Genomic DNA, 23,585 nt, shown 5'->3' with positions numbered 1-23,585 from the left:
TGTTCCGAGACTGTAAAAGCACTCTCTGGAAATGCAGTTGACACCTGTGCGTTGGTGCCAGAGGTCCTGCAGGCATTGCGCTTGGCAGGGATGGAGAACTGTGCCCGGGAAGGAGGGCTCAGAGGTGAGTGTCTGTCTCAAGGTTCCCCCAACCCCAGCCATGGGAACCAGCATCTCCCGACCCTCCTCGGCTACTGGGCCACCCCGGGTGCTGGGACGTGTGCCGCACCCCAGAGGAGTGGATCCAAACGCCTTGGTCTCTGTTCTCCACATGGGCGCACTGGGGTCTGGCTGCTAAATCGCTGCTTTCCTGTGTGTTTATTTTTCACGGCGGCTGAAGACCAGGGAAGAGGCACAGAATCCCTCCACCCTACGTCCGCCCATGAGTAGAAGCAAATGCCCAGTGGGACTCATGTCGTCCGTGGTGGCCCCAGCTAAGGAGCCCAACGCCTTGGGCCCGAGGGAGGTGGAGCTCGTGCTGCTGAAGGAGCAGAACGGGGTGCAGCTCACCAACTCCACCCTCGTCAGCCCGCCGCAGACCCCCGGGGACACCCAGGAGCGCGAGACCTGGAGCAAGAAAATCGACTTTCTCCTCTCGGTCATCGGCTTCGCGGTGGACCTGGCCAATGTCTGGCGCTTCCCCTACCTGTGCTACAAGAACGGTGGCGGTGAGTCCCGTCCCCACTGCCGGGGCTGCTGCTCCAGGACACAGCTCCTTCCTGCAAGGGCAGGTGATGGGCACATATGTCCCCGATGTGTCACAAAGCCCCAGAGCAGAGCCCAAAGCCAGAGGACGGCGAGGCCAGGGGCAAAGAGGGAAGTGGGCGGAGGTGCCTCGGCTCTTCCCTCCACACCTGGGGTTACTTTCACTTTGGAAACAACATTCCCGAAGGCCCAAAGACTTAAGCGGTGTTTACAAAGCGTGCGGAGGCCTTGAACTTGGGGTGGCAGAAGATGCCCCTGGGAATGTGCCCAGCTCCACCCCCCCTGCCCCCGATTCCTGGCATCAGCCGGTCATGGAACCACGGCTGTTTCTGGGCTTGAGTGGGGAAGCTCAGATCAGGGCAGGGTCACCGGGAAGTGCAGGTTGACAAGCTAAGCAGATGGGTGCCCCTTTTGCATGAGCCTCTTTGGGCCTCCCCTCGCCTGCCCAGCCTCCCCAACCGGTCCCTCTGCCCGTCTTACAGACACGAAGACTGAGGTCTAAGCAGGCACAACAAGTTGCCCCAAGACAGAGCGAAGGGTCTCCATGCACCCCAGAAGAGAGTGTGGCAAACGGCTCCCTCTCTCGGGGTCAGATTAGGGGAGAGCAAGGGGCGTCCAGGAGGCTGAGACCATAGGACCTGCAAGACCATAGCGCTTGCAGGAAAGGGACCAGGCTCTCCCGTGGGGACACCGGCACTGGCCTTGCAAGCACGTGTCCGCCACCAGCCCCGCAGGAGGTGGCTCCCACTGCAGGGAGCAGGGGATGGGGTTGGGGAACCCCCCCTAGGGCCAGGGGAAGAGCTGGGGCCACATATCCCAGAGGACTCACAACGAAAGAGGAAAACAGGCTCAGGACACAGAGAGGCCAAAGGCCAGGCCTGGAAGGTGCCGGGGAGGACTGGGTGGGGCTGCACCTGCTCCACAGGGCTGGACTAGAGCGGGGGACACCTAGGGGTTTCTGGAGGGACGAGTCCAGGCACTGACAGCAGTGGGCGACAGGTGTGGAGGGGAGGTCTACCTGCCCCAGCCGGGACTTCCCATTGGGGGTGCCATGCAGGGAGCCCCCTGCCTGAGTCTGGGTGCAAAGTTCATGCCCAAATGGGGGCGGTTGACTGGGACAGTGGAGCCCAAGCTCTGATGGTGAAACATGGGGCCCTTCCACTCCCCTGAGCTCTCCTCGGCATGCCATTGTGCCCCGCAGGTGCCTTCCTGGTCCCCTACCTGCTCTTCATGGTCATTGCCGGGATGCCGCTGTTCTACATGGAGCTGGCCCTCGGGCAGTTCAACCGCGAAGGGGCCGCTGGCGTCTGGAAGATCTGCCCCATCCTGAAAGGTAAGGCACCGCCCCTCCCCTCACCCTGGCATGATGCAGACCTCAGTGGTGGCCCTGGAGCTTGGCCCAAGCAAGCCACATTGTGTGCGCGTGGTCGTGCGTCACTAATGTGCACAGGCCCATTCAATTTGGGTCCTGCTTTAAAGATCTGTAATGACCAAGGATCTCCCTGCTCCCAGGTGAGGCTGTCCTGCAGTTCATTAGTGGTTTCATTTTGTCAAGGCATTGAGGTGGTAGATAAGATAAAACAAGTATGTATGGACCCATCCATCCATCAATCATCCATCCATCCGTCCACCTATCATTTATCTATCCACCTGTCTATCATTTATCTACCCATCCATCCATCTATCCACCTATCATCTGCCCATTCATCTATCCATCATCCATCAATCATCTATCATCTACCCATCCATCTATCCATCCATCCATCCATCCATCCATCCACCTGTCATCTATCATCTACCCATCCATCCATCCATCAATCCATCCACCTATCATTTATCTACCCATCTGTCTATCCATTCACCTGTCTATCCTCTGGTCATCCATCCATCCATCATCCATCCATCCACCTATCATTTATCTATTCACCTGTCTATCATTTATCTACCCATCTATCGATCCACCTGTCTATCATCTACCCATCCATCCATCCATCATCCATCTATCATCTGTCATCTACCCATCCATCAATCCATCCACCTATCATTTATCTACCCATCCATCAACTCATCCACCTATTATTTATCTACCCATCCATCCATCCATTCATCCACCCACTATCAGTAGCTATCTATCTAGTCATCAATGAGCCTTCCTGGCTGCTGATGCCACCCTGAAGCAGCACCCCTCACGTTGAGTGCAGGTGGCCCACCCAGTGCTCACCCTTCCCTCCTCATGAGAGCCCTGGGGAGGGCCACACTGTGTGGAGGGTCAGAGGGCGTGAGTGAGTCCCTCTGTCACCTGGTCAGGTGCAGAGCAGGGCTTGAGCCCGGCGCTGGGTCGTGTCTGCCTGCTGGGCCAATAGTGCCTCCCAGGAGCCAGAGGTTCAGGGAGGATTTGGGTGTTTCCTCGAGGACATGTGGGTGGCACTCAAGAGGTAAATGACTATTAAAAGACCAGTCTTCGGATTTTCTCAGAAGCTCTCGGAAAGTCGGTGTGTTCAGAAGAGAACAGAGCCCTGGGTGTCCCCAGGATGTGCCGTTGACGGGTCAGGGGCTGATTCTCAGAGCTGAGCGTCTGGCCTGTCTCAGTGGTGGAGACAGACGGCATCTCGCCACGGCTGAGGTCGGGCTCCAGGGAAGAAGGTCACCTGGCAGCAGGGAAATGCTGAGACTGGCCACACCTTAGAGTGCTGTCCGCTCTTGGTGGCCCGCTTGGTGAGTCTTCAGACTGTAGCAGTTTTTTCCGAGGCTTCGTGATCTACTGGCCCACACTGAAATGGAGCAGCAAACAGAGAGACCCCTCCCTGCACCCACCCACGCCCCTGCAGGGAGAGACAGACGCCGCTTGGTGGGGTCTGAAGGTCGAGGAGAAACTGAGGAATCACCTGAACCTTGTCTTCGCTGTCACAGTCCCCCGGGGGATGAGAGCAGCAGCTAACCAGAGACCCAGGGGTCTCTCTGGAGCCGGGTGCGCAGGGCGAACCGGGCATTGCGTTGTCTGTTCGCTGGCGGAACACTGATTTGGTCAAGGTCGGTGAACCCAGGCCACAGCCCAAGTGAGGTGGTCGCTGCTGTGTTTCAGTAGATGTCGCCTCTGAGTCCGGCCGCAGCTGTGTTTGCGCAGCACCTGAGTGTCCCGAGGCTCGGCCTGCTGAACAGGAGACGGAGCTTCCATCTTGCCCAGGGGAGGTGTTGAGGGGTCGGCCCCACCCTGCAACGCAGGCCGTGGCGATACCAGATTATTCCCTGCCGGGTCTCCCAGAGCCGCCCCCTCAAGTTTGGAGCAAGTTGCACATCTCTTACACGACACCACCCCATGCTCCCACTCCTCGCAAGTGACCCTGACGTTGGACAGAATTAAATTCACCTCCTTACGTGCAGGAATTGGGCGAGGGGTGGCAGGAGGAAGAAGGGGGCGATGCACGCTGGGACCTGCTCAGCCGGCGGAAGCTCACTCCCAGCCACACGGGGTGCCAGAGACAGAGCGTTCTCCGATAGCCGCCCGTGGGCTGCTGTGACGCAGTTGACAGCCTCAGAACCTGAGGTGGGACAGTCGCCGCTGGCCCAGCCCTTCGCTCCACGTCACAGCCCTGCACCCACCCGGCGGCCCGTCTCGGCTTCCGGCCTGAGCACCGGTGCAGGGGAGGCCGTGCAGGGGAGGCCGTGCAGGGGCCCACGGAGGCCGCAGGAAGGGATCGTCCCACGTGTGACGGTGACTGAGGAAAACCGCAGGTCACAGAACGTGAGCTGTGCAGCGTTGGTGTCTTTGTGCAAAAAAGAAGAGATAAATGAATCGATCCAAGAAAACGAGATTTTTGTTTTTTAAGGAAGAGATACCTTGAACAGCATGATACCAAGAACACGACAGTTCCCGGCATGCGATTTCCTACCTGTTGGGGTTCTAGCCCATCTGAGGGGTGCCGACCTCACGGGAGATGGGGCCGCTCCCGGATACCCCGATACACGTGCCTTCTCTTCCCTCCTTCATCTCCTAAAACCATCTATTATTTATTTAGTTAGAAGAAATCTATTTGCATGTCTCATTAAATAGGACTCCCACATGGTAAACTAAGACATTAGTTAAAATGCCCAAAATAATAAAAGGTGCTAAAAGGCTCTGGTTTCTCAGAGGGGACTGTGTCCCCGTGGCCCCTCAAAGGTCTCTCCTGCGGGACAGAGACCTGCCCTCGGGGAGCCTGCCTCTCCCCGCTCCCCCCAGGGCCTGGGGCCGCCGCCTGCTCCTAACCAGGAGCTGAGATGGCCACTGGCCTCAGAGCCCCCAGCTCATCCCGGTTTTCCTGGGCAGACCCTCCAGAGCCCCTCTGGGTGGGCACAGCTGCCAGAGCCACTGAGGTTACATGGTCCCCTCTCCCTGCCTTGCTGTCTCTGTCCTTCTCTCCCTTCCTCTCTGTCTCTCTGTCTCTGTTTCTGTCTCTCTCACTCTGTCTCTATCTCTCTCTCCCTCTCTGTCTCACCCTCTCTGTCTCTATCCTTTCTTTCCTCTCTCATTCTTTCTCTGTCTTTCTCCCTGGTATGAGTGTACACATGCACACACACATGCACACACACACCACATGCATGCACACACACACACATGCACACACCCACGCACACATGCATGCACACAGGCAGACGCTAAGGACACACAGACTGACAGGGGAGGAATTCTCTCCTGTCCTTCAGCAAGACCTGCCCACTGACTTGCAAGGGACGGAGGGAGTGTTCTCTGCAGCTGGAGTTCCTGGGACATGTGTGTTCGTTTACGACACCGTCTCCTGACGCCAGCCTGGTGGGTGCCCTGGGTGTGCTGGCGTTTGCGGGTGGCGGAGAGGGCAGCTCTGTGCTCTCTTGAGGGCTGAGCACCGACCTTAGCTAGAGGCGCCTTCTCAGGTTGTCCACTTAATCGCCAAAGACAAACCCCCATTTTATGCATGCTGTGAAAACACCACCAACCTATGGTAGTAAATATAAAATATTTCATAATATTGTGCAGTCAATAGTATTTTAGTATGGTTTGTTAACAAACTCTCCCTTTTTCTAAAAAAGAAGTTAAGGTGGCTTAGAGTGAAACAAAACAAATCACATACAAGGTTAACATGAAGAAATACTAAGAAAAATAGAAATCAACATTAACAGCAATAATTGAAATTCACATTTAGCCCTGAGCTTCCTGGAAGTCAGACAAAAGAGAAATGCATCATGTTTCCAGTATTATTGTCATCGGAAACATAAGAAAGGAGTAAGCCCACCACCTCCTTACGGGGGACAGTGTCCCATGGTGCTAAATGTGGAAGAAATGTATCAGGTGAGGCTGGATTTGAGCCTGGGCTGATGTGATGAACGGCGATCACTAGGACGTTCTTACTGCAAACAGAAAAGTGGACTGTCTGGGGCTGAGCTTACGTGGGCTTGCAGAGGACGTGGGGAACGTGGCTGGTTGAACAGGGGCCACACTTCAGTGGGCCGGGCCAGTGGCACTGCCTTCCAGAAGGACAGAGCTCAGAGTGACCAAAGCAATGGCTGGCCCTGGCAACCACCTTCGAGGGCTCCGCTTCCCTCGCCCAGGTGCTCGGGGCGGCTGGACAGCAGGGCGGGAGAGAGGGTGGCCTGGACGGGTGCCTGACGCTGCTGTGCTGCGGCCCAGGGCAAGCCCGTTTGCTCTGGGAGCCACGTCAGCCAGCGGTGGCCTTGTCACTCTGTTGTGAAGGTCAAGAAACCTGGCCTGCGGTGGCTCTGGAAGGACCGGGGACAAAGCCAGCCCCTTCCTTCAGACACTAGGTTTGGATCCACTCTGGTGTTCGATCAACGGCTTCTTTGAGATCCCAAAGTTTCAAGCTGAAGACTTGGCTTACAAAGTTTAACCTTGAAAAGTTTTTGAATTCGGCATCCACCGTCAGCCCACCGCCAGATAAAACCTTCCATGGTTGTCTTTGGAACAGCATGGCTGCCGGACGACATGGCTTCCCAACAACATGGCTGCCGGACAACACGGCTTCCCAACATGGCTGTCTAGGCAAGTTCACTGTAAATCGCAACCCAGGCTCTCACCTAAGAAATTCAGTAAACAGAAATGCAATTTAAAAGTATTTAATATTGACAAGTTCCACATGGAGGAGGCCTTCCAAAAGAATTCTGCGTGGAGCTTAGTAAAGTGAGCACAGTAGCCAGAACGTGACCGTGCCTGTCCAGCACTCAGGAGGCAGGAGCTCCTTGACCACTGGGAGGAGGCCTCCTGACCACCACACCCCTCTGCTCACCAGTCAGGGTGATAAGCCTCAAGGATTGCTCACCACTGAGTTCTGCTCCAGCTCCCCGGGACCTCCCAAATGACTGATCCCAAATTCCAGGTGTTGTGATCCTGGGAAGGGCACTCCAAAAGGCCCTGGGTGGCCCTGAGTGGCTTCGGATGTTCATGGACGGCCCTGGGTGGCCCCTGATGGTCTTGTATGTCATCCAGGAGATGCTGGGTGGTCATACTCGGCTCTAGATGGCCCTTGATAGTCATGTAAGGGCTTGGATGTTCTGAGGAAGCCCTGGGTGGTCTTCCATGCCCTGGGTGACTCTAGGACACCCTGGGTGGTCATGTCCGACCCTGACAGACCCTGGATGGTCAGGCATGGTCTGAGTGGCCTTGTGTGTCTCTGGGTGGTTGTGGATGGCCATGGTGACCCTGTGTGACTCTGGGTGGCCCTGGATTACTCAGGTGGATCATGGGTGGTCATGGATGCCTTTGCTGGCCCTGAATGAGCCCAAGAGGCTGTAGATGGCTATGGAAGACCCCAGTTGTCCCTTAATGACTATTGGTGGCCCTGGATGGCTCTGGGAGACACTCTGCATTCCTGGGTGACCTTTGATAGCCCTAAGGGCATAGATGGCCCTAGGTGACCCTGGTTGATCCTGGGTGGCTATGAGGTGATGGGTGGCATGGCTGTGTGTGGCCCCACTGGCCCTAGTGACCTTGGGTGTATGAGGGTGGTCTCAGATCCCCTGCAGTGGCCCTGGATGTCCCCCGAGACACGCTGCGTGTCTCTGGGTGGATGTAGATGTCGTTGGGAGGTGGGCAGCCCCTGCACTGATGGCAGCGGAAGCTGGCACCAGCCCCCTCGCGCCTTCCCCTGTGAGTACCAAGGTGTCGCCCGAGCTAAGGCCGTCTGCGGACGGCGGCCCAGGGCGGAGGTGGTGCCCACAGGGATGGCCGAAAGGAGCTGTCGCTGACGTCCCGTGCTCGCGTCCGCCAGGCGTGGGCTTCACGGTCATCCTCATCTCGCTCTACGTGGGCTTCTTCTACAACGTCATCATCGCCTGGGCGCTGCACTACTTCTTCTCCTCCTTCACCATGGAGCTGCCCTGGATCCACTGCAACAACACCTGGAACAGCCCCAACTGCTCCGACGCCCCCTCCGGCAACAGCAGCGAGGGCCCCGGCCTCAACGACACCTTCGGGACCACGCCCGCCGCAGAGTACTTTGAGTAAGTGGCTCTGGCTCCTTCTGCTGGCGTCAGGGATGGGAGGGTCGGCAGAGTGCCCAGCCACCCCCTCCCCTGCCTTGCTCGGCCTGTCCCTGCTGACGTCCCATCAGTGTCTAGGGGGGGGGCGTGCTTCTGAACCACATGCTGGTGGTCTCAGAAGCTCAGCTGAGAGTCCTCAACAGGCATGGAAGCCTGAGCCAGCCCTGGCGGCACCTTCCTGCTCCCAGGGGCCGTCTGGGACACGCAGGGCGGCGGGGTGGGGAGCTGGGCTGCACCCGGCGCCCTGCCCTTCCTCGGTGTAGGCTGGGGCTACACTGCCTGGCTGCCAGGAAGACCCCGGGTTCACTGAACTGACCCTGTCTGCTAGGTGCACCAGCTTTCCCCTTGTCATGAGGTTTTCTTCTCGTTCTACTCAGGGCTTTACTCCTTCCACGGGGCCCCACCCAGCCCTCCCCTCATCCCACCCGCGTGCTCCCAGCCAGCTGCCGTCCGCCTCGCCCTCCTGCCTGCCCCCTGCAGGCCCAGACCCTCCTGTCCCCCTGGGGCTGGTCCTCTCCTAACCCTTTCCGGCCCTGCGCCAACGCCAGCCCCCACCTCCCCACCACGGGGGCTAGCCAAGCCTGGAAGGGCCTCGACCGCCCCACGGGTCCACTGTTTCCTGGCCCCTCCTGGAATCTGCACGTGTGCGTATGTGCGTGTATGCACACACGTGTGCATGTGGTGTGCATTTGTGTGCTCTGTGTGTGCGAGAAACACTTGCTGTGAGAGGCCACTTCTCTGTCCCAAGGTAGAGCCCTCCCCAAGCGATTCCCAGCTAGAGTTTACCCGGGGCTGAGTTAACTAACTGTCATTATGCGGACGTATGGGTTTGTGACCGTGCGGGGACACGCCAGGCCGGCTGGAAGGCTGGTGCCCCTGGGTGCCGCGGGAGGGTGAGCGTGTGCGGCACCTCATGCCGGGTGCCCCGTTCTGACCGAGGGGGTTCTCTGCAAATGCAGCATTGGTCTCGGAGATGGGAAAAGGGAATCTGCAGCGATTCCCACCCCATAGGGTCAAAATTTCACATTGACTGTGACGTTCCTTTTTGAGGGGCTTACTTGCCTATTTAGATACATTTTGCCCATGTTTGTATGTGAAAACGAGCCTGCTTACAGCTTAGAAAAAGAAACTTTGACCAATAAAAATAAAATAACTCAGGTTTAACAGCAAGCGGCACATTTGCAAAATTTGTTTTGAGTTGGGAAACAGAGAGCTTGGAAACAAAGGAAGCGTTGTTATGTCTGTGAGCTGCACAGGCCCAGGAGGGCTGGGACGGTGGGGCAGCGCTGGGGCCTGTCGCCTTGGCGGGGTGCAGGGTCTGTCCCAGAGCTCGGTCCTGGGGTGCAAGGAAACTCCGGGGCAAACGGCCTCCCGGAGAGATGGCTTTGGTGATGATATTGTCCACTGAGGCCTTTGCTGAGAGGAAGGGACTTCGCCCAGTCGTGGGGGTCTCGTCAGAGGGGGTGAGACGGTTCACGCGTGCAAGAGACGGCAGCAGCCACGGGCGGAGGATGGGGGGAGGGGAGAGATGCCCTTGGGAGGGAGATGGGGACGTGGAACGCCGGCAGGTGTTTAGAATCTGGCACCAGGTGTTCCATGTCCAGCTCTAACTGCTTTGTTCCGGAACTAAACTCCTGCTCAGCGTGGGCTGCGCACCACAGACCGGGCGTTTCTCAGAGCCCGGGACGCTGTGGGGCAGGGGTGCGGCCTCGTGGCTGGGGCTGCTTGTCTGGGGGACACAGCCTTCGTGCGGTTTGCGACCAGAAGGGCTGAAGACCCTCTAGGGAGGAGGGAGGCGAGTCCCAGTGAGAGGCCGCCCAGCTCACCCGTCGGGGAGGGAGAGCCGGGCGGGGGGCCGGCAAGCAGGCTGGGGGCTTCCCCTGGAAAGAGCCTGGGAGGGGCCGTGGTCTCAGGATGGGGCAGTGGAGAGAAGAGCCACCGGGATTTTCCCCGTTGATTTGCTGGCACAGGCCAGCAAGACGTGATGAAATTCCCCAAACGGAGGACAGGTCTGCCTCTTGCCAGAGAGGACTCTGGTGTCCAGCCACAGCACGTCCCAATCGAATGCTGTCCTCTGGGCGCACGTGGCTCTCAGGGTTGGCGTGTGATCAGAGAAGGGACGGCGCGGGGACACGGGGACAGGCAGAGTGACGCGGAGAGAGCCTGTGGGCATCGCAGTGTGTGAAGGGGGGAGGGACCCGCCACCTGACCCCATCGCTAACGGATGCGGAGGGACAGCCACTCAGGAGCTGGCTTTATCGTCACGCAAACAGAACGGTGACTGAGTGCTCAAGCCAGCGGGTCTTCCACAAATTTAAGGTGGGTCTCAGTGCAGTTGAGAACATTTGAGAAGGCCACACAGCATGCCGAGGTGCCAGGTGACACCATCGTGGGACCACCTCTCTTTGAGTGGGCGGTGTGGAAAGAGCTGGCTCACCTAAGTGATTTTCAGACAAGAAAATGACAAGGGGGCCGGGCGCGGTGACTCACGCCTGTAATGCTAACACTCTGGGAGGCCGAGGCGGGCGGATCATTTGAGTTTAGGAGTTCGAGAGCCTAAGCAAGAGTCAGACCCCCGTCTCTACTAAAAATAGAAAAAATGAGCCAGGCATGGTGGTGCATGCCTGTAGTCCCAGCTACTCGGGAGGCTGAGGCAGGAGGATCGCTTGAGCCCTGGAGTCTGAGGTTGCTGTGAGCTAGGCTGACGCCACAGCACTCTAGTGCAGGCAAAGAGTGAGACTCTGTCTCAAAAAAAAAAAGAAAGAAAGAAAATGAGAGGGAAATGATTGATCTTATGACTTACGATTAAGAATACTAGAAGGGAAGATTAAATGCTATTTTTTAAAAATGTCAGACTGGTGCAGTCTATCTGGAAATTCCCAGCCTGGCATGGCAGACTGGGCGGAGTGGTCCCAACCCTCCGGGCTCCTCCCAGACAGGCACAGGGGAGGGGGAGGGTGTGGGATGAGCTGCCTTGTGAACAGCGCAGGGCACTGAGGCTGCGGTGCTGCTAACCGGGGAGCGGAAGGTTCCGGAAACCAGCCCCAGTGACCCTGTGGGAAGGAGCAGTGGGTAGGGTGCCCAGGTCTGCAGGGGGTTGCTGGGATTCAAACCCACCACGTAAAGCAGAGCACCGGTGGCGGTTCCCGCGGGCACGTGTGATCAGGGGGTGCACGGCCCACCACGGAAAGCCGCAGAGGCCGGGAGGGCAGTGACGGTCCCCAAAGCCGCGCCGTCCGTCCTGCACGTGGCTTGCGTGAGGGCGTCGGCAGCCACACCGGGACTCCAGTCTCCCACACAGAGGACAGAGTCTGCCACGTCGCGACTGGACGACTGAGGTGCTAGCAGGAGTAGATGTGAAAGGGCTTCGTCCGGGTGTCTTTGCCCCAGGTCCTGGGCAGGGCGCTGGCCACGTCCCACTCCCAAGGGACTGCCGGACGCCGCGTGTGTGCGGTGCTCTCCCCACGCCTGTTGACGAGCTCAGCCCAGAGCCTGCCAGCGCTGGCAGATGACCAGGGTCCCATGGGCACTTGGGCGACTCCCCAGCCCCAGGGTCCAGGCAGCCTTCCTGCCTTGCAGCCTTCCTGGGCAGCGGCCCACCTGCCTGAGGGAGGTGCAGAAATGACCCCTGCGGAGAAAGGAAAGGAGCATTGCAGCAGGAACCTGGAGAGTAAGTAGTGCCAAATGCCTGAGCCAGGGGGTGTTACTTTATCCTCAGGGGCTTCTTATCTGAGAAGAATAAGGGGCAGTATTTGTCCCCAAGCTGCCCTTTCTATGAAGTCCTGTGTTTCTCTCTCAGTACCTGTTTCACCTTCACCTTCCCTGCACTGGCTGGCATGTTTCCAGCTTCCATTCCTAACGAGTATCCTTGAGAAAGTGTTACAGGCTCACAGCAGAAACCACAGGTGCATCTCTGGCACCTTCGGAGTTGTGAAATGACGTTGTGAACATGCTCGGTACATGTGAAGTCCAGCCAGGAAAGAGCATGTGGGCTGAGAAACACCAACACTGGCCCACAGAGCTCCAACTGGTTTAAAATTTCCCTCACTTTCATAAACACTTATCAACAGTGCTTGACATAAATTAGGAAGTTATCAATTAAAGCTATAAATTTGCCTCTGCAGGGCTGCATTGACTGCATCCCCCAAATTTTGATATATTGTGTTTTTATTTTCATTCGGTTCAAAGTATTCTCTAATCTTTCTTTTGATTTCTATTTGATTAATGGGACATTTTTTGAAGTTCTTTGTTTAATTTGAAGTATTTGAAGGTTTTCTAGATGTTGTTTCTGTTATTGATTCCTAATTTAATTCTGTTCTGGCAAGATGATGTGCTTATAAAACTTCAATATTTTAAAATATACTGAGACTCATTCTATGACTTACTATATGGTCTGCACTGGGGAATGTTCTGTGTGCTCTTTAAACGAATGTGTATTCTGGGGCTGTTGATAGACAGTTGCATAAATGTCACCAAGGCCATGTAACTTCACTGTAGTATTCAGGTCTTCTGCATCCTTGCTGATTTTCTGCTTACTTGTTCTATCAGTTACTGGCAAAGGGATATTGATATATCAACTGTAACTTCAGATTCGTCTGCTCCTCTTCACGGTTCTATCAGTCTTCGCTCCATCCATGAGTTCTGAAGCTCTATCACAACGTGCACGCGTGTTTATGGATCTACCTCTTTAGCCCTGTGAAATGTGCTTCGTGTTCCACTTCTCATTCTGAAGTCTGCTTCGCCTGATAGTAACACGGCCACCCTGTTTTCCTGTGATTAGTGTTTGCAGGGTGTATGTTTTCCATCCTTTCATTTTAACCTAATGTGTCCGTATAGTTAAAGTGAGTTTCTTGTAGACAGCTTAGAGTTGGTGCTTGCTTTTCATCCGGTGTGACAATCTCCATGTTTTAACTGGCGTTTCCATGCAGTAATTGTCGGTATGGCTGGGTTTCGGTCTTTCATCATGCTATTTCTTTCTTACTTTCTTTTTTTGGTCCCATCTCTTCTTTGTTTCTTGTTTCCTCTTTTTAGTTCTTGTTTTGAATTAATTAATGTTTAGGCTTCCATTTTATCAATACCATTGGCTAATAAGCTAGAGTTCTTTGGTTTAACTTTTTAGTGGATATTGTAGAGTTTACGATGGGCACCTTAGACTTATAGCAGCCCACCCTCAAGCGGCTCTGTGCACCTCACACACAACTGAAGCACTGGCAGCGTCCACTCCATTTCTCCTCATGTCCTCATGAAATTGTCACAGATTTTATTTCTGCAATGTGTCATCAGCTCCACAACACACTGTTATTGTTTTTGCCTTAAACAATCAATTACATTTAAAATAAATTTAAAACAGCAAAGACACATTGTATATCCGCCTACACAGTCACCTTGCCTGGTGCTCTTCTGCCCTTTCCGTAGATCCGAAGTTTCCATTTGATACCGTTTTTCCTTCCAGCTGAGGAATTTCCTTTAATATTTCTTATAGTGCAGACTTGCTGGCAGTGAATTCTCTCAGCTTTGGTTTTACAAAAAAATAAGCATTTTCTTATTGAGGGTGGGAATTATGTGATAAACTACACAGAACGTAAAATTTATTGTCGTAACCCTGTTTAAGTGCACAGTTCAGGGGCATTACGCACAGTCACATTGCGTGTCCACCTGAACTTTTTCATCCTCTCAAAGTGAAGCTCTTTCCGCATTCAATGCTGTCCCCATCTCGTCCCATCCCTCCCCCAGACCCTGGCACCCACCAACTGCCCTCTGTCTCCGGGAACGTGGCTGCTCCAGGGACTCGTGTGAGGGGACCGTGTGAGTCGAGTCCTCTGTGTCTGGCTTATTTCGTGTGCTGCGTCTTCAGGTTTATCCACTGTTGGAGTTTCATTCCTTTTTAAGGCCACGTAACCTTCTGCTGTACGTCCAGACCACCTGTGGCTTATCTGTCATCTGTCGGTGGGTGTTTGGGTTGCTTCCACGTGTTGGCCGTTGCGAGTGACACGTCTGTGAACCCCGGCACACGGACGCCTGTCTGAGTCCCTGCTTCCCCGTCTCTCGGGTTCACACCCAGTCGCGGATTTGCTACACCCTGAAACGACTCTGTGTACGGTGTTGGGGACCCACGCCCCACAGTGGCTGCACCTTTCGTGTTGTGTTCCCACCAGCAACGCAGGGTCCCCTTTCTTCACACCCTCGAGGGACAACATCTTTTCTTTGTCTGTTTTGACCGGAGCTGTCCTGCTGGGCGTGACGTGGTATTTGTGGTTTCGATTCGCGTTTCCCTAACAATTACTGATGTCCCTGTGTCTGCTGCCCATTTGCCTGCCTTCTCTGGAAAAGTGTCCATTCGAGTCTTTTACCCATTTTTGAATTGGGTTGTTTGTGTTTTTGTTGTTGTTGGGTTTTATGAGTTCTTTATATATTCTGGATATTATTCTTTTGGTGGATGGGTATATGATTTGCAAATATTTCCTCCTGTTCTGAAGTTTGCCTTTTTGCTGTGTTGATAGAATCCTCTGGTGCACAGAAGTTTTAAATTTCGATGAAGTCCAGTTTATCTATTGTTTCTTTTGTATCATATCTAAGAATCCATTGCCAAATCCAAGGCCATAGAGATTATCCCCTGCGACTTCTTCCAAGAGTTTTCTAGTTTTAACTCTTATGTTTGGCTCTTTTTACCTTTTTCAGTTAAATTTTGCATCTGGTGTAAAGTAGCTATGGATTGATTTTTCTCTTGGCTGTTGGTCACCTTTTCTTGCTCTGTTATGTCTAGTGATTTTTTATTAGTTGCTGGATTTGGTGACTTTTATATTAGTGGGTATTTAGATCTTGTTGTCTTCCCTCAGAGAGTGTCGGATTTGTCCTGGAAGGAAGTCAGAAGCTTGTTTTTAAGGTTTGTTATTCTGATCCTGGGGCAGCCCGTGCTTTGGGAGCTGTTTCTCCCTGTCCTGCAGGGTGGCCCGCCAGGGTCTCTACTGAGCTCCCGCATGGCCAGCAAGGCTCTCCCTGGCTGGCGAGACGACCCTCCCCGCCTGCGTGCGCCCTGGGGACCCGCCGGCTCCCACTCCCAGCCCTGTGCTGCCCAGTCCTGCAGAGCTTCACCCTGTGACGGGGCCTCAAGTCCAGCCAAGACTCGGAGACCCTCGCGCGGGTTTTCGGTGACCCTTCCCCGGGCTCTGCCCTGCGGCTTCCAGCACCTCAGACCACCCCTGGGCTCTGACCACGATCTCTCAAGCAGCTGTTCCGAGCAGCTGCACCGGGCCACCCCCCATGGCCACAGGAGGGGAGCTGGTCCTCCCCGGCTCACCCCGGGGACCTCGGCCCCACGTGGCCTCCAGTCCGGTGTCTGGAAACACTCATTCGGTGCAGTTGGTCCAGCATCCCAGCTGTCCAGATGCCATCCGTCACGGCCAGGAGTGGAAGCCCCGGCCCCTTCCACGGCAGCGCCCCCTCCCCACCGCAGGGCAAGGGCTCCACAGAGGACGGGCTAGGAGGGCTCACTTTCCCTCTTGGTGCCTCAGCCCCTCACCTCCTCCCTCGCCTCCCTCGCCTGACCCATGGGCCGCGGCCGCACATAGCCAAGCTTGCTCCTTCCCCCGGGCAGTGGGCAAATGGTCCTTCCCCACCAGGTCTAGGTGTGCGGGTGCTGTTGGGGGCTGCCGGGTGTGGTCGTGCCGCAGGCGGGAAGCTCCACAAGCCGGGCGCGTGTCCAGCTTTGGGTGTCGGGAGTTACTTCCTGGGACCTCGGCGGACCCACAGTAGCAGCAGGTCTGGGTGGCAGCAGCCCCTTCCCCACGTGGCCCCTCCGCCTTCCGTGGCAGCAGCAGGATTCACCAGTCGCTGCACAGAAAGGGCCCGCAATCCGTGCAGGGTGTGGGAGCAGGGCATGCCGGCAGCTGTAAGCCCAACCCCCTCCCCTCACCTGGCTCCTGCCCTCGGAGGTGGAGCCCCAAAGCCACAGGGTGCCACGTGTGGTCCTTGATCAAAGCAGCGGTGGCTGTGTGTGCGGGTGCCATGAGCCACTGCCCTGGAAAACAGGTGCCCACTTAGCCTCACCCTGCCGAGGGATGGCCTGGGACTGTCCCATGGGCAGCAGCAGGTGCCAGCGTCCCTCAGCACCTCCCTCTGGTTTCTGTGGCTCCTTTCCCGTGAAAACTCAAGGTGCCAGGGGCAGGGACAGGGGTCTCCCGACATGCCCCGTTTCTCTGCTCTGCATCCCTGATGCCTCCCCCAGGGGCCGCAGGTCTCTGGTCCCGTCAGAGCAGGCGCCTCCTGCCCTGCTGGGCTGGGGCGGGTGGGTCTCTGGACAAGCTCAGCCTTCAGTTCCGCTCTGGGGGGGCCGGCAGCCCCCTCCAGAATCCCCACTGACTTCCTCCCCAGGCGTGGTGTGCTGCACCTCCACCAGAGCCGCGGCATCGACGACCTGGGCCCTCCGAGGTGGCAGCTCACGGCCTGCCTGGTGCTGGTCATCGTCCTGCTCTACTTCAGCCTGTGGAAGGGGGTGAAGACTTCAGGGAAGGTGAGGCTCCAGGCCCCACCAGCCGGGCCTGTGGATGTGGGCCCACCAAGTGGACACGTGGCTGGGGTTGGGTTGGGTGGACACGTGGCTGGGGTCAGGTTTTGGGTGGACACATGGCCATGGTTGGGTTGGGTGGACATGTGGCCGTGATTGGGTTGGGTGGACACGTGGCCATGGTTGGGTTGGGTGGACACATGGCCATGGTTGGGTTGGGTGGACACGTGGCCATGGTTGGGTTGGGTGGACACGTGGCCATGGTTGGGTTGGGTGGACACGTGGCCATGGTTGGGTTGGGTGGACACATGGCCATGGTTGGGTTGGGTGGACACATGGCCATGGTTGGGTTGGGTGGACACGTGGCCATGATTGGGTGGGGTGGACACGTGGCCATGATTGGGTTGGGTGGACACGTGGCTGTGATCGGGTTAGGTGGACACGTGGCCATGGTTGGGTTGGGTGGACATGTGGCCGTGATTGGGTTGGGTGGACACGTGGCCATGGTTGGGTTGGGTGGACACATGGCCATGGTTGGGTTGGGTGGACACGTGGCCATGATTGGGTTGGGTGGACACGTGGCCATGATTGGGTTGGGTGGACACGTGGCTGTGATCGGGTTAGGTGGACACGTGGCCGTGGTTGGGTTTTGGGGTAGCCACGTGGCCGTGGTTGGGTTTTGGGGTGGACACGTGGTGGTGATTAGGTTTGGGGTGGACATGTGGCCGTGGTTGGGGTTTGAGGTGGACACGTGGCTGTGGTTGGGTTTTGGGGTGGACACATGGCCGTGGTTGGGGTTTGAGGTGGACACGTGGCCGTGGTTGGGTTTTGGGGTGGACACATGGCCGTGGTTGGGTTTGGGGTAGACACGTGGTGGTGATTAGGTTTGGGGTGGACATGTGGCTGTGGTTGGGGTTTGAGATGGACATGTGGCTGTGGTCTGGTTTTGGGGTGGACACATGGCCGTGGTTGGGTTGGGTGGACACGTGGCTATGGTTGGGTTTGGGGTGGACATGTGGCTGTGGTCGGGTTTTGGGGTGGACACGTGGCCGTGGTTGGGTTGGGTGGACACGTGGCTATGGTTGGGTTTGGGGTGGACACGTGGCCGTGGTTGGGTTGGGTGGACACATGGCCGTGGTTGGGTTTGGGGTGGACACATGGCCGTGGTTGGGGTTTGAGGTGGACATGTGGCCGTGGTTGGGGTTTGAGGTGGACACGTGGCTGTTTGTGGGAGGACACAAAGAGGGAGAGGGCCCACAGCAAAGTGTTCCTGCCAGGAAGACAGCACGACACACTTCTTATTGCTGGTGAAAATACTCTGGTTGTTACATGGGCGTGAAAACCAGCGTTGACCAAACTGTGTCCTTCGATTGCAATAACACGTGTAGTGTGGTGCGAACACATGGGGACCCTCCCACAGGGACAGACCCCAGAGTTGGCCCCCCATGTCGAGGGGCACGCGTGCACGGTCAGCGTGAATCCGCTCACACCCTGTGCCACAGGTCCACCCACTGCTGCCCCTCTGGACAGACTGGCGCAGAACCAGAGCGTGCTTCTCTTGCCAAACTGTTCTTCCCGTATGGAAACCCGGGGAAGGCGTGCGAGGCGGGAGTCCAGCCCTCTCACTCCACGCGCATTTGCTGTGAGCTGAGCTGGCACCCTGAGATGTTGGGGACGTGGGGCTTCCCAGCCGGAGGCCACCTCTGTCTTTAGGACAAGGCTGTGCGCGTTTGACGCCAGTGTCCATGCCACTGGGGCGCCGCCGCGCTGTCCCGTGCGGCGGTGACACGTGCTCCCCTGCAGGTGGTGTGGATCACGGCCACTATGCCGTATGTGGTGCTCACCGCCCTGCTCCTGCGCGGGGTCACCCTGCCCGGCGCCATCGACGGCATCAGGGCGTACCTGAGCGTGGACTTCTACCGGCTCTGCGAGGCGTCCGTGAGTACACGCGCTCGCCGCGCTGCGGTCCCCCGGCGGCTGCGTTCCTCGCCGGGATGTCCCCGGGCAGCCGCCGGCGGGAATTCCTCTCGCCCTGCGAGTTCAGTGGGCGCTCCTGACCCGCCCGGCGGGTCACAGTCTGGTGGGGCGGGGGGATGCATGGGCAGAGCGGGGGGGCCGGGTGGGTGCAGAATGAGGAGGTCGGGGTGGGCTCTTCCCGCCGCTCCCACCCCCTCCCGCCGGAGGTCACCCCACCGGCACACGTGGGCGACGCTGCCCGTGTAGACAGCAGCCCCCGTGCGGGACCGCGTCCGGCGTCCACTGGGCTGAGATGTGAGCTGCAGACACCAGGGCCCCTGCTCAGGGCAGCAGGGCGCGATCTGAATCGCGTGGGGTCAGACACCAAGCCCGAGTCCCCCAGCAAAGGCAGGAGTAGCCGTGGCGGAATATCTGGAGGAGGCCTGGCGGGGCGGTGGGGCGGGTCCCCAGGAGAGGGAGGAGCAGGGAAGGCCGGCATGGCGGAGACGACAGTGGTCACAGGGCATCGCTGGAGCTCGGGGGCCAGGCTGGGGTCACTGGGCAGAGGGACGAGGCTGGGCCAGGAGGCCTTTCGGAAGGTCATTGTCCAGTGTGGGGAGGTCATGTGGTGAGTCTGGTTGGAGCACGTCAGAAAGGCGCACCTGAGGCAGGTGTGCAAGGCACAGGCAGGTGTGGGCCCAAGGCCCAGGGGGCCCGTAGGGCAGACGCTGCCAGGTGCAGAGAGGGCAGTGTGGACGCGGCATCCACGCGGCAGCAGGGCCGGCGGGGTGGGCGGTGGCATGTCACCATGCTGCTGGGAAGCCCGTGCAGTGATGGGGGGCGTGTGTCCCATGGGAGCTGGAGGGGGGGAGGATGAGGAAGGACGGCATGGCCAGCAGAGGGCCTGGGACCCACCCGGGACGCCAATGCGCAGCCCAGGGGTGCCTGCGGGAGGGTGGGTTCGGAGTCAAAGACAGACAACGCAGGACAGCCTGGAGCCTGGGACGTCGCCAGGAGGGAGCAAAGCAGACGCCAGGGCGGGGGGCGCTCAGCCCAGAGGAGCAGGTTGCAAGGTGGGGGCTGCAGGAAGGAGGGACGGCGGGTAACTGGCAGCAACATGGATGACTGACGGATGCTGGAGAGGACAGACGGGTGGCTGCACGAGGAGAGAGCCGGAGTGGGAAGGGAACGGGGTGACCCCAGGCACCTGCAGGGCAGGCGCAGGGCCCAGAGGGGGCACGGCCGTTCCAGGCGTCTGGAGGGCGGGAGCGTCTGCACAGTTGCCTAGTGACGGCCCAGCTCGTGCCTGGGCTGACTGTGCTCCCCGCAATTTCCCTAATTGCCTCTCCGCTCTCCCCGCCCGGCTCCCGGCAGGTCTGGATCGACGCTGCCACCCAGGTGTGTTTCTCGCTGGGCGTGGGGTTCGGGGTGCTCATCGCCTTCTCCAGCTACAACAAGTTCACCAACGACTGCTACCGGTGAGCCCGGCACCCGTACAGGGCTGCAGCGTCCAGCCAGGGCGTCGCTGGGACCAGGGGATGGTCGGAGACGCTCGGAAACGAGTCCTGGGGTGAAGAGAGGGGAGACGCGAGGAGCCCACAGAACCTCTGAGCCACTCGGCTCCTAGGGTGGAAGTTGCGAGGGGCCGCGGTCGGCGGGAAGTCCTGCTGCTAGGAAGGCCCCCAGTGTGTATCTGTCACCCCCGGGGAGCCCCAGCTTTGACCAGACCCCCCATGCGGGCAGCACAGCCAGGCACCACCCCGCAGGGACACAGCTCTGCTGCCCAGCGGGTCTCAGTCCTGCCCTGCTGGGGCTCCGCCTGGAGCCACGTGCTGGACCCCAAATCCTCCTCCAAACAGACAGGGAACTCAAGCTGGGACACAGGTTCTTTGACCTTTACGGGTTCGTGTTTACTTTCGCCCACACTGCGAGGATGGAAAGACGGTAAAATCGCAGAGACAGTGCGCGGTGCAGCGTGCAGACAGGCCCTGCAGGGGGACCCCACAGAGGGTGACGGGACGGTGGGGGTTCCCGAGACAGCCCCGCCTGGCCTGGGCGCTGGAACGGGAAGCGCATGGTCCTTGTGCACCGGCGCACAGGGAGGAGGACCTGGTCTCTGTGCCGACCCCACCCTGCTCCTTCCTCTCATGCCTCTGGCTGTCCGATCTCTGGCCCTCAGCCCTGGGGGCTCCCAGAACCTGCCTCTGGGCCCCTAGACCTGCCCATGCGGGTTTCCAAGGTAGACGGGGTCCTGCGTGGTCCTCCGGGCTCTGGGCGCCCTGCCTGGCAGCCCTGGCACACAGGTGGGCATGTAGCAGGGCTCAAGGGGCGGCATCTGCCCTCCCACCCCACCCCCAGCCCCGCTGTCACCCAGGAGCCTCAGGCAGCTGGGTGGGACCCGCACTGGCCCAAGGACAGGCTCTGCCAGCTGCTGGGGGAGAGGCAGCCCCCGAGAGCCCTCCCGCCCCTCCCACACGCAGGAAATGAGGGATAATAGCTGGGCAATCGCAGCTGCTGCGGCTCAGCTGGGCACGGGACGGCCTGTCTTGCTCCTGCAGGGACGCGCTCGTCACCACCTCCATCAATTCCCTGACGAGCTTCTCCTCCGGCTTTGTGGTCTTCTCCTTCCTGGGGTACATGGCGCAGAAGCACAGTGTGCCCATCGCGGACGTGGCCAAGGACGGTGAGCTCTCCGGCCACGCGTGCTGGCCCACGGTGCCGGCTGCCAGGCTCTCTGTGGGCGTTTTCCCTGCAGTGAGAGAGGGCAGTGCACAGCCCGGTGCTGCCCGCAGGGCACTGGCTTGCATGGTGACATCCCAGCACCACGCCCCAGGTGTCCCCACACCCTCCCTGCCCTGCCCCCATCAGGCCCCTGCCCCAGGCTTATGTGCCTATGGGAGCCTGCAGCCCAGAGGTGGCCGCACTGGCGCCTTTGTCCCTTGGCCACTCCCTGGCCGAGGCCCCGGCGTTTGTCTGCAGGGTGCGGGGGTCGTACAGCTCAGGGAAGGGGCAGTGCGAGCTGGCCCCCCAAAAGGAAGGCGGGGTGTTTCTGACATCAGCGATTAGTCTGTTCAAAACCTCTTCCCCACAAACATCCAGAGACCACGACACGTGGACAGGGCTTTGGGTATAATCAGAGAAGCCCTGACTGAGGTCTCCGGCAAGGGGGTTCCTGCCTGCTCACCCAGCCAGGGTACACAGGTGTCTCTGCACACCTGGGAGTTGCAGTGGAGGGACTGGGATGGTGCGGGTGACACGATAGGAAGCCTCAGCGTTCGGGGCATTTGGGGTGATCCGCCTGGTCTGGTACCCAGGTGGAAAGTGGTGGCGTTGGCAGCCCTATATTGGGTCAGCCCAGAACGCCAGGGTCCCCTGAGATGGCGTGGTATCCTACCGGCCGGCAGAGCCCCTCACCTGCCTCCGGGCCTGCTCTGTGGGTGGAGGCTGACCCCTGGGTCGGGTGGACTCCCTGTCCTGTGTCCCCACCCTGGCTTCCCCTGACTCCCCTCCTGGGAGCTACTTCTGCAGGTGAGGATTGCTGGTCAGAACAGTCCTGCAGAGCTGTGCCTGGTGCAGGGGTGCAGGAGGGGGCAGGGGAGCAGCGGCCCAGCTCCACCCATGCCTGAGCACTGGGCGAGGGTGGCCTCGATTACCCTGTTGGACCCCTGAGAGCTGGCATTAAGACCCTCACCTGCAGGCGGGATGCGGCCCCCCAAGCCTGCGGCGGGAAGCAGGGCTGGTCCTGCAGCTCAGGGCATGTTTCCTAAGCCCGTGTTCTTCCCTCCAGGAAAAAAATTCAATAAAGGCAGAGAAAGGGAACAGAATGCAAATAAATACACAGCGGTGAAATTTACTCCTTGTTGCATTTATGCAATTTCACATTCTTTTTGCCCTTTATTATGATAAATAGCAGTAGCTTGCAAAACCTCCATTAACCCCTGAAAATAAAGTTGAATGTCTTCTATGCATTTCATGACAAGCAAAGTAAATGTCATTTATAGTCCTAATTCTCAAGAAAACAGGGTGAAATGTTAACTCAGGTACAGAAACGAAAGGCGAGAATATTGACATTACGTTCAGCCGGGCTGATGAATATCTTCCCGGTCCGTGGCTTATGGCATTTAAGCCCAGAGCATCTCAAACGAGCCCCCAGCCTGCACCCGGCCACCGGCGTCTCGGAAGTGCAGGGCCCAGGTGTGACTTCGATGCCAGGGTGACAGGGCCCGTGGAGGACTTCGGGGGATGGGCTCTGGCTCTACCCTTATTGGATTCTTTTTTTTTTTTTTTTAATTTCAGAAGATTATGGCGCACAAACATTTGGTTACATAAATTGCCTTTGCACCTCCAAGCCAGAGCTGCAAGCGTGCCCATCCCCCAGATGGTGCACACTGCACTCATTAGGTGTGGATTTACCCGCCCCCTCCCCACTCCCGACTGGCCAGCGCCGTCCGTGTGGGCTGCGTCAGACTCACGCCTGCCTCGGGTGGGAGTCGGCTCCCACCAGTGTGTAGGGTGCATGTCCCTTAAAGGGGCCACCAGTGAGCCACCTGTAGGGACGTTTTCACTTTGGGATCTTTTGGGACCAAATTGCATTGTCTTGATGAGTGCCTGCCACCTGCCCTCCACCTCCACCCCTGCCCACGCCCTGCGCCTCTGCCCAGCCCGCCCTGCACCTCTGCCCGGCCCGCCCTGCGCCTCTGCCCAGTCCTCCCAGCTGTGGCGAGGACGCACCTGCGGCCCCAGGTGGGGACACCTCCCCAGCCTCCCCCTGCGCTGCCCCTCGGCGGCATGTGGGGGTAACAGGGAGGCAGATTTCTCTATCTTGAGCCTCTACCGGGCCCCCCAGTCTTAGACAGGAAGTGTGGTCCCTCCGAGCCCGTCGAGTGCGTCCAGGCCCCTTGGGCAGGGGCAG

General features: G+C 58.3%; 1 protein-coding gene across 1 annotated transcript in view; it reads left to right on the top strand.

Moving 5' to 3' along the window:
* The first annotated feature begins 348 nt into the window (after window positions 1-348).
* The window catches only part of SLC6A3 (solute carrier family 6 member 3), a 42,285-nt gene continuing 19,048 nt past the window's right edge, over window positions 349-23,585 (top strand). Inside the window, exons 1-7 of the mRNA XM_012774121.2 lie at window positions 349-668; window positions 1,907-2,038; window positions 7,944-8,175; window positions 16,585-16,723; window positions 18,521-18,655; window positions 20,048-20,151; window positions 21,232-21,356. Coding sequence (XP_012629575.1) covers window positions 383-668; window positions 1,907-2,038; window positions 7,944-8,175; window positions 16,585-16,723; window positions 18,521-18,655; window positions 20,048-20,151; window positions 21,232-21,356 — 1,153 coding nt within the window. The 5' untranslated portion in view covers window positions 349-382. The remainder of the gene's footprint in view (window positions 669-1,906; window positions 2,039-7,943; window positions 8,176-16,584; window positions 16,724-18,520; window positions 18,656-20,047; window positions 20,152-21,231; window positions 21,357-23,585) is intronic.

Source organism: Microcebus murinus, chromosome 11, assembly GCF_040939455.1.
Source record: "Microcebus murinus isolate Inina chromosome 11, M.murinus_Inina_mat1.0, whole genome shotgun sequence".
Lineage (NCBI taxonomy): Eukaryota > Metazoa > Chordata > Mammalia > Primates > Cheirogaleidae > Microcebus > Microcebus murinus.
This window is presented reverse-complemented; position numbering and strand designations above follow the sequence as displayed.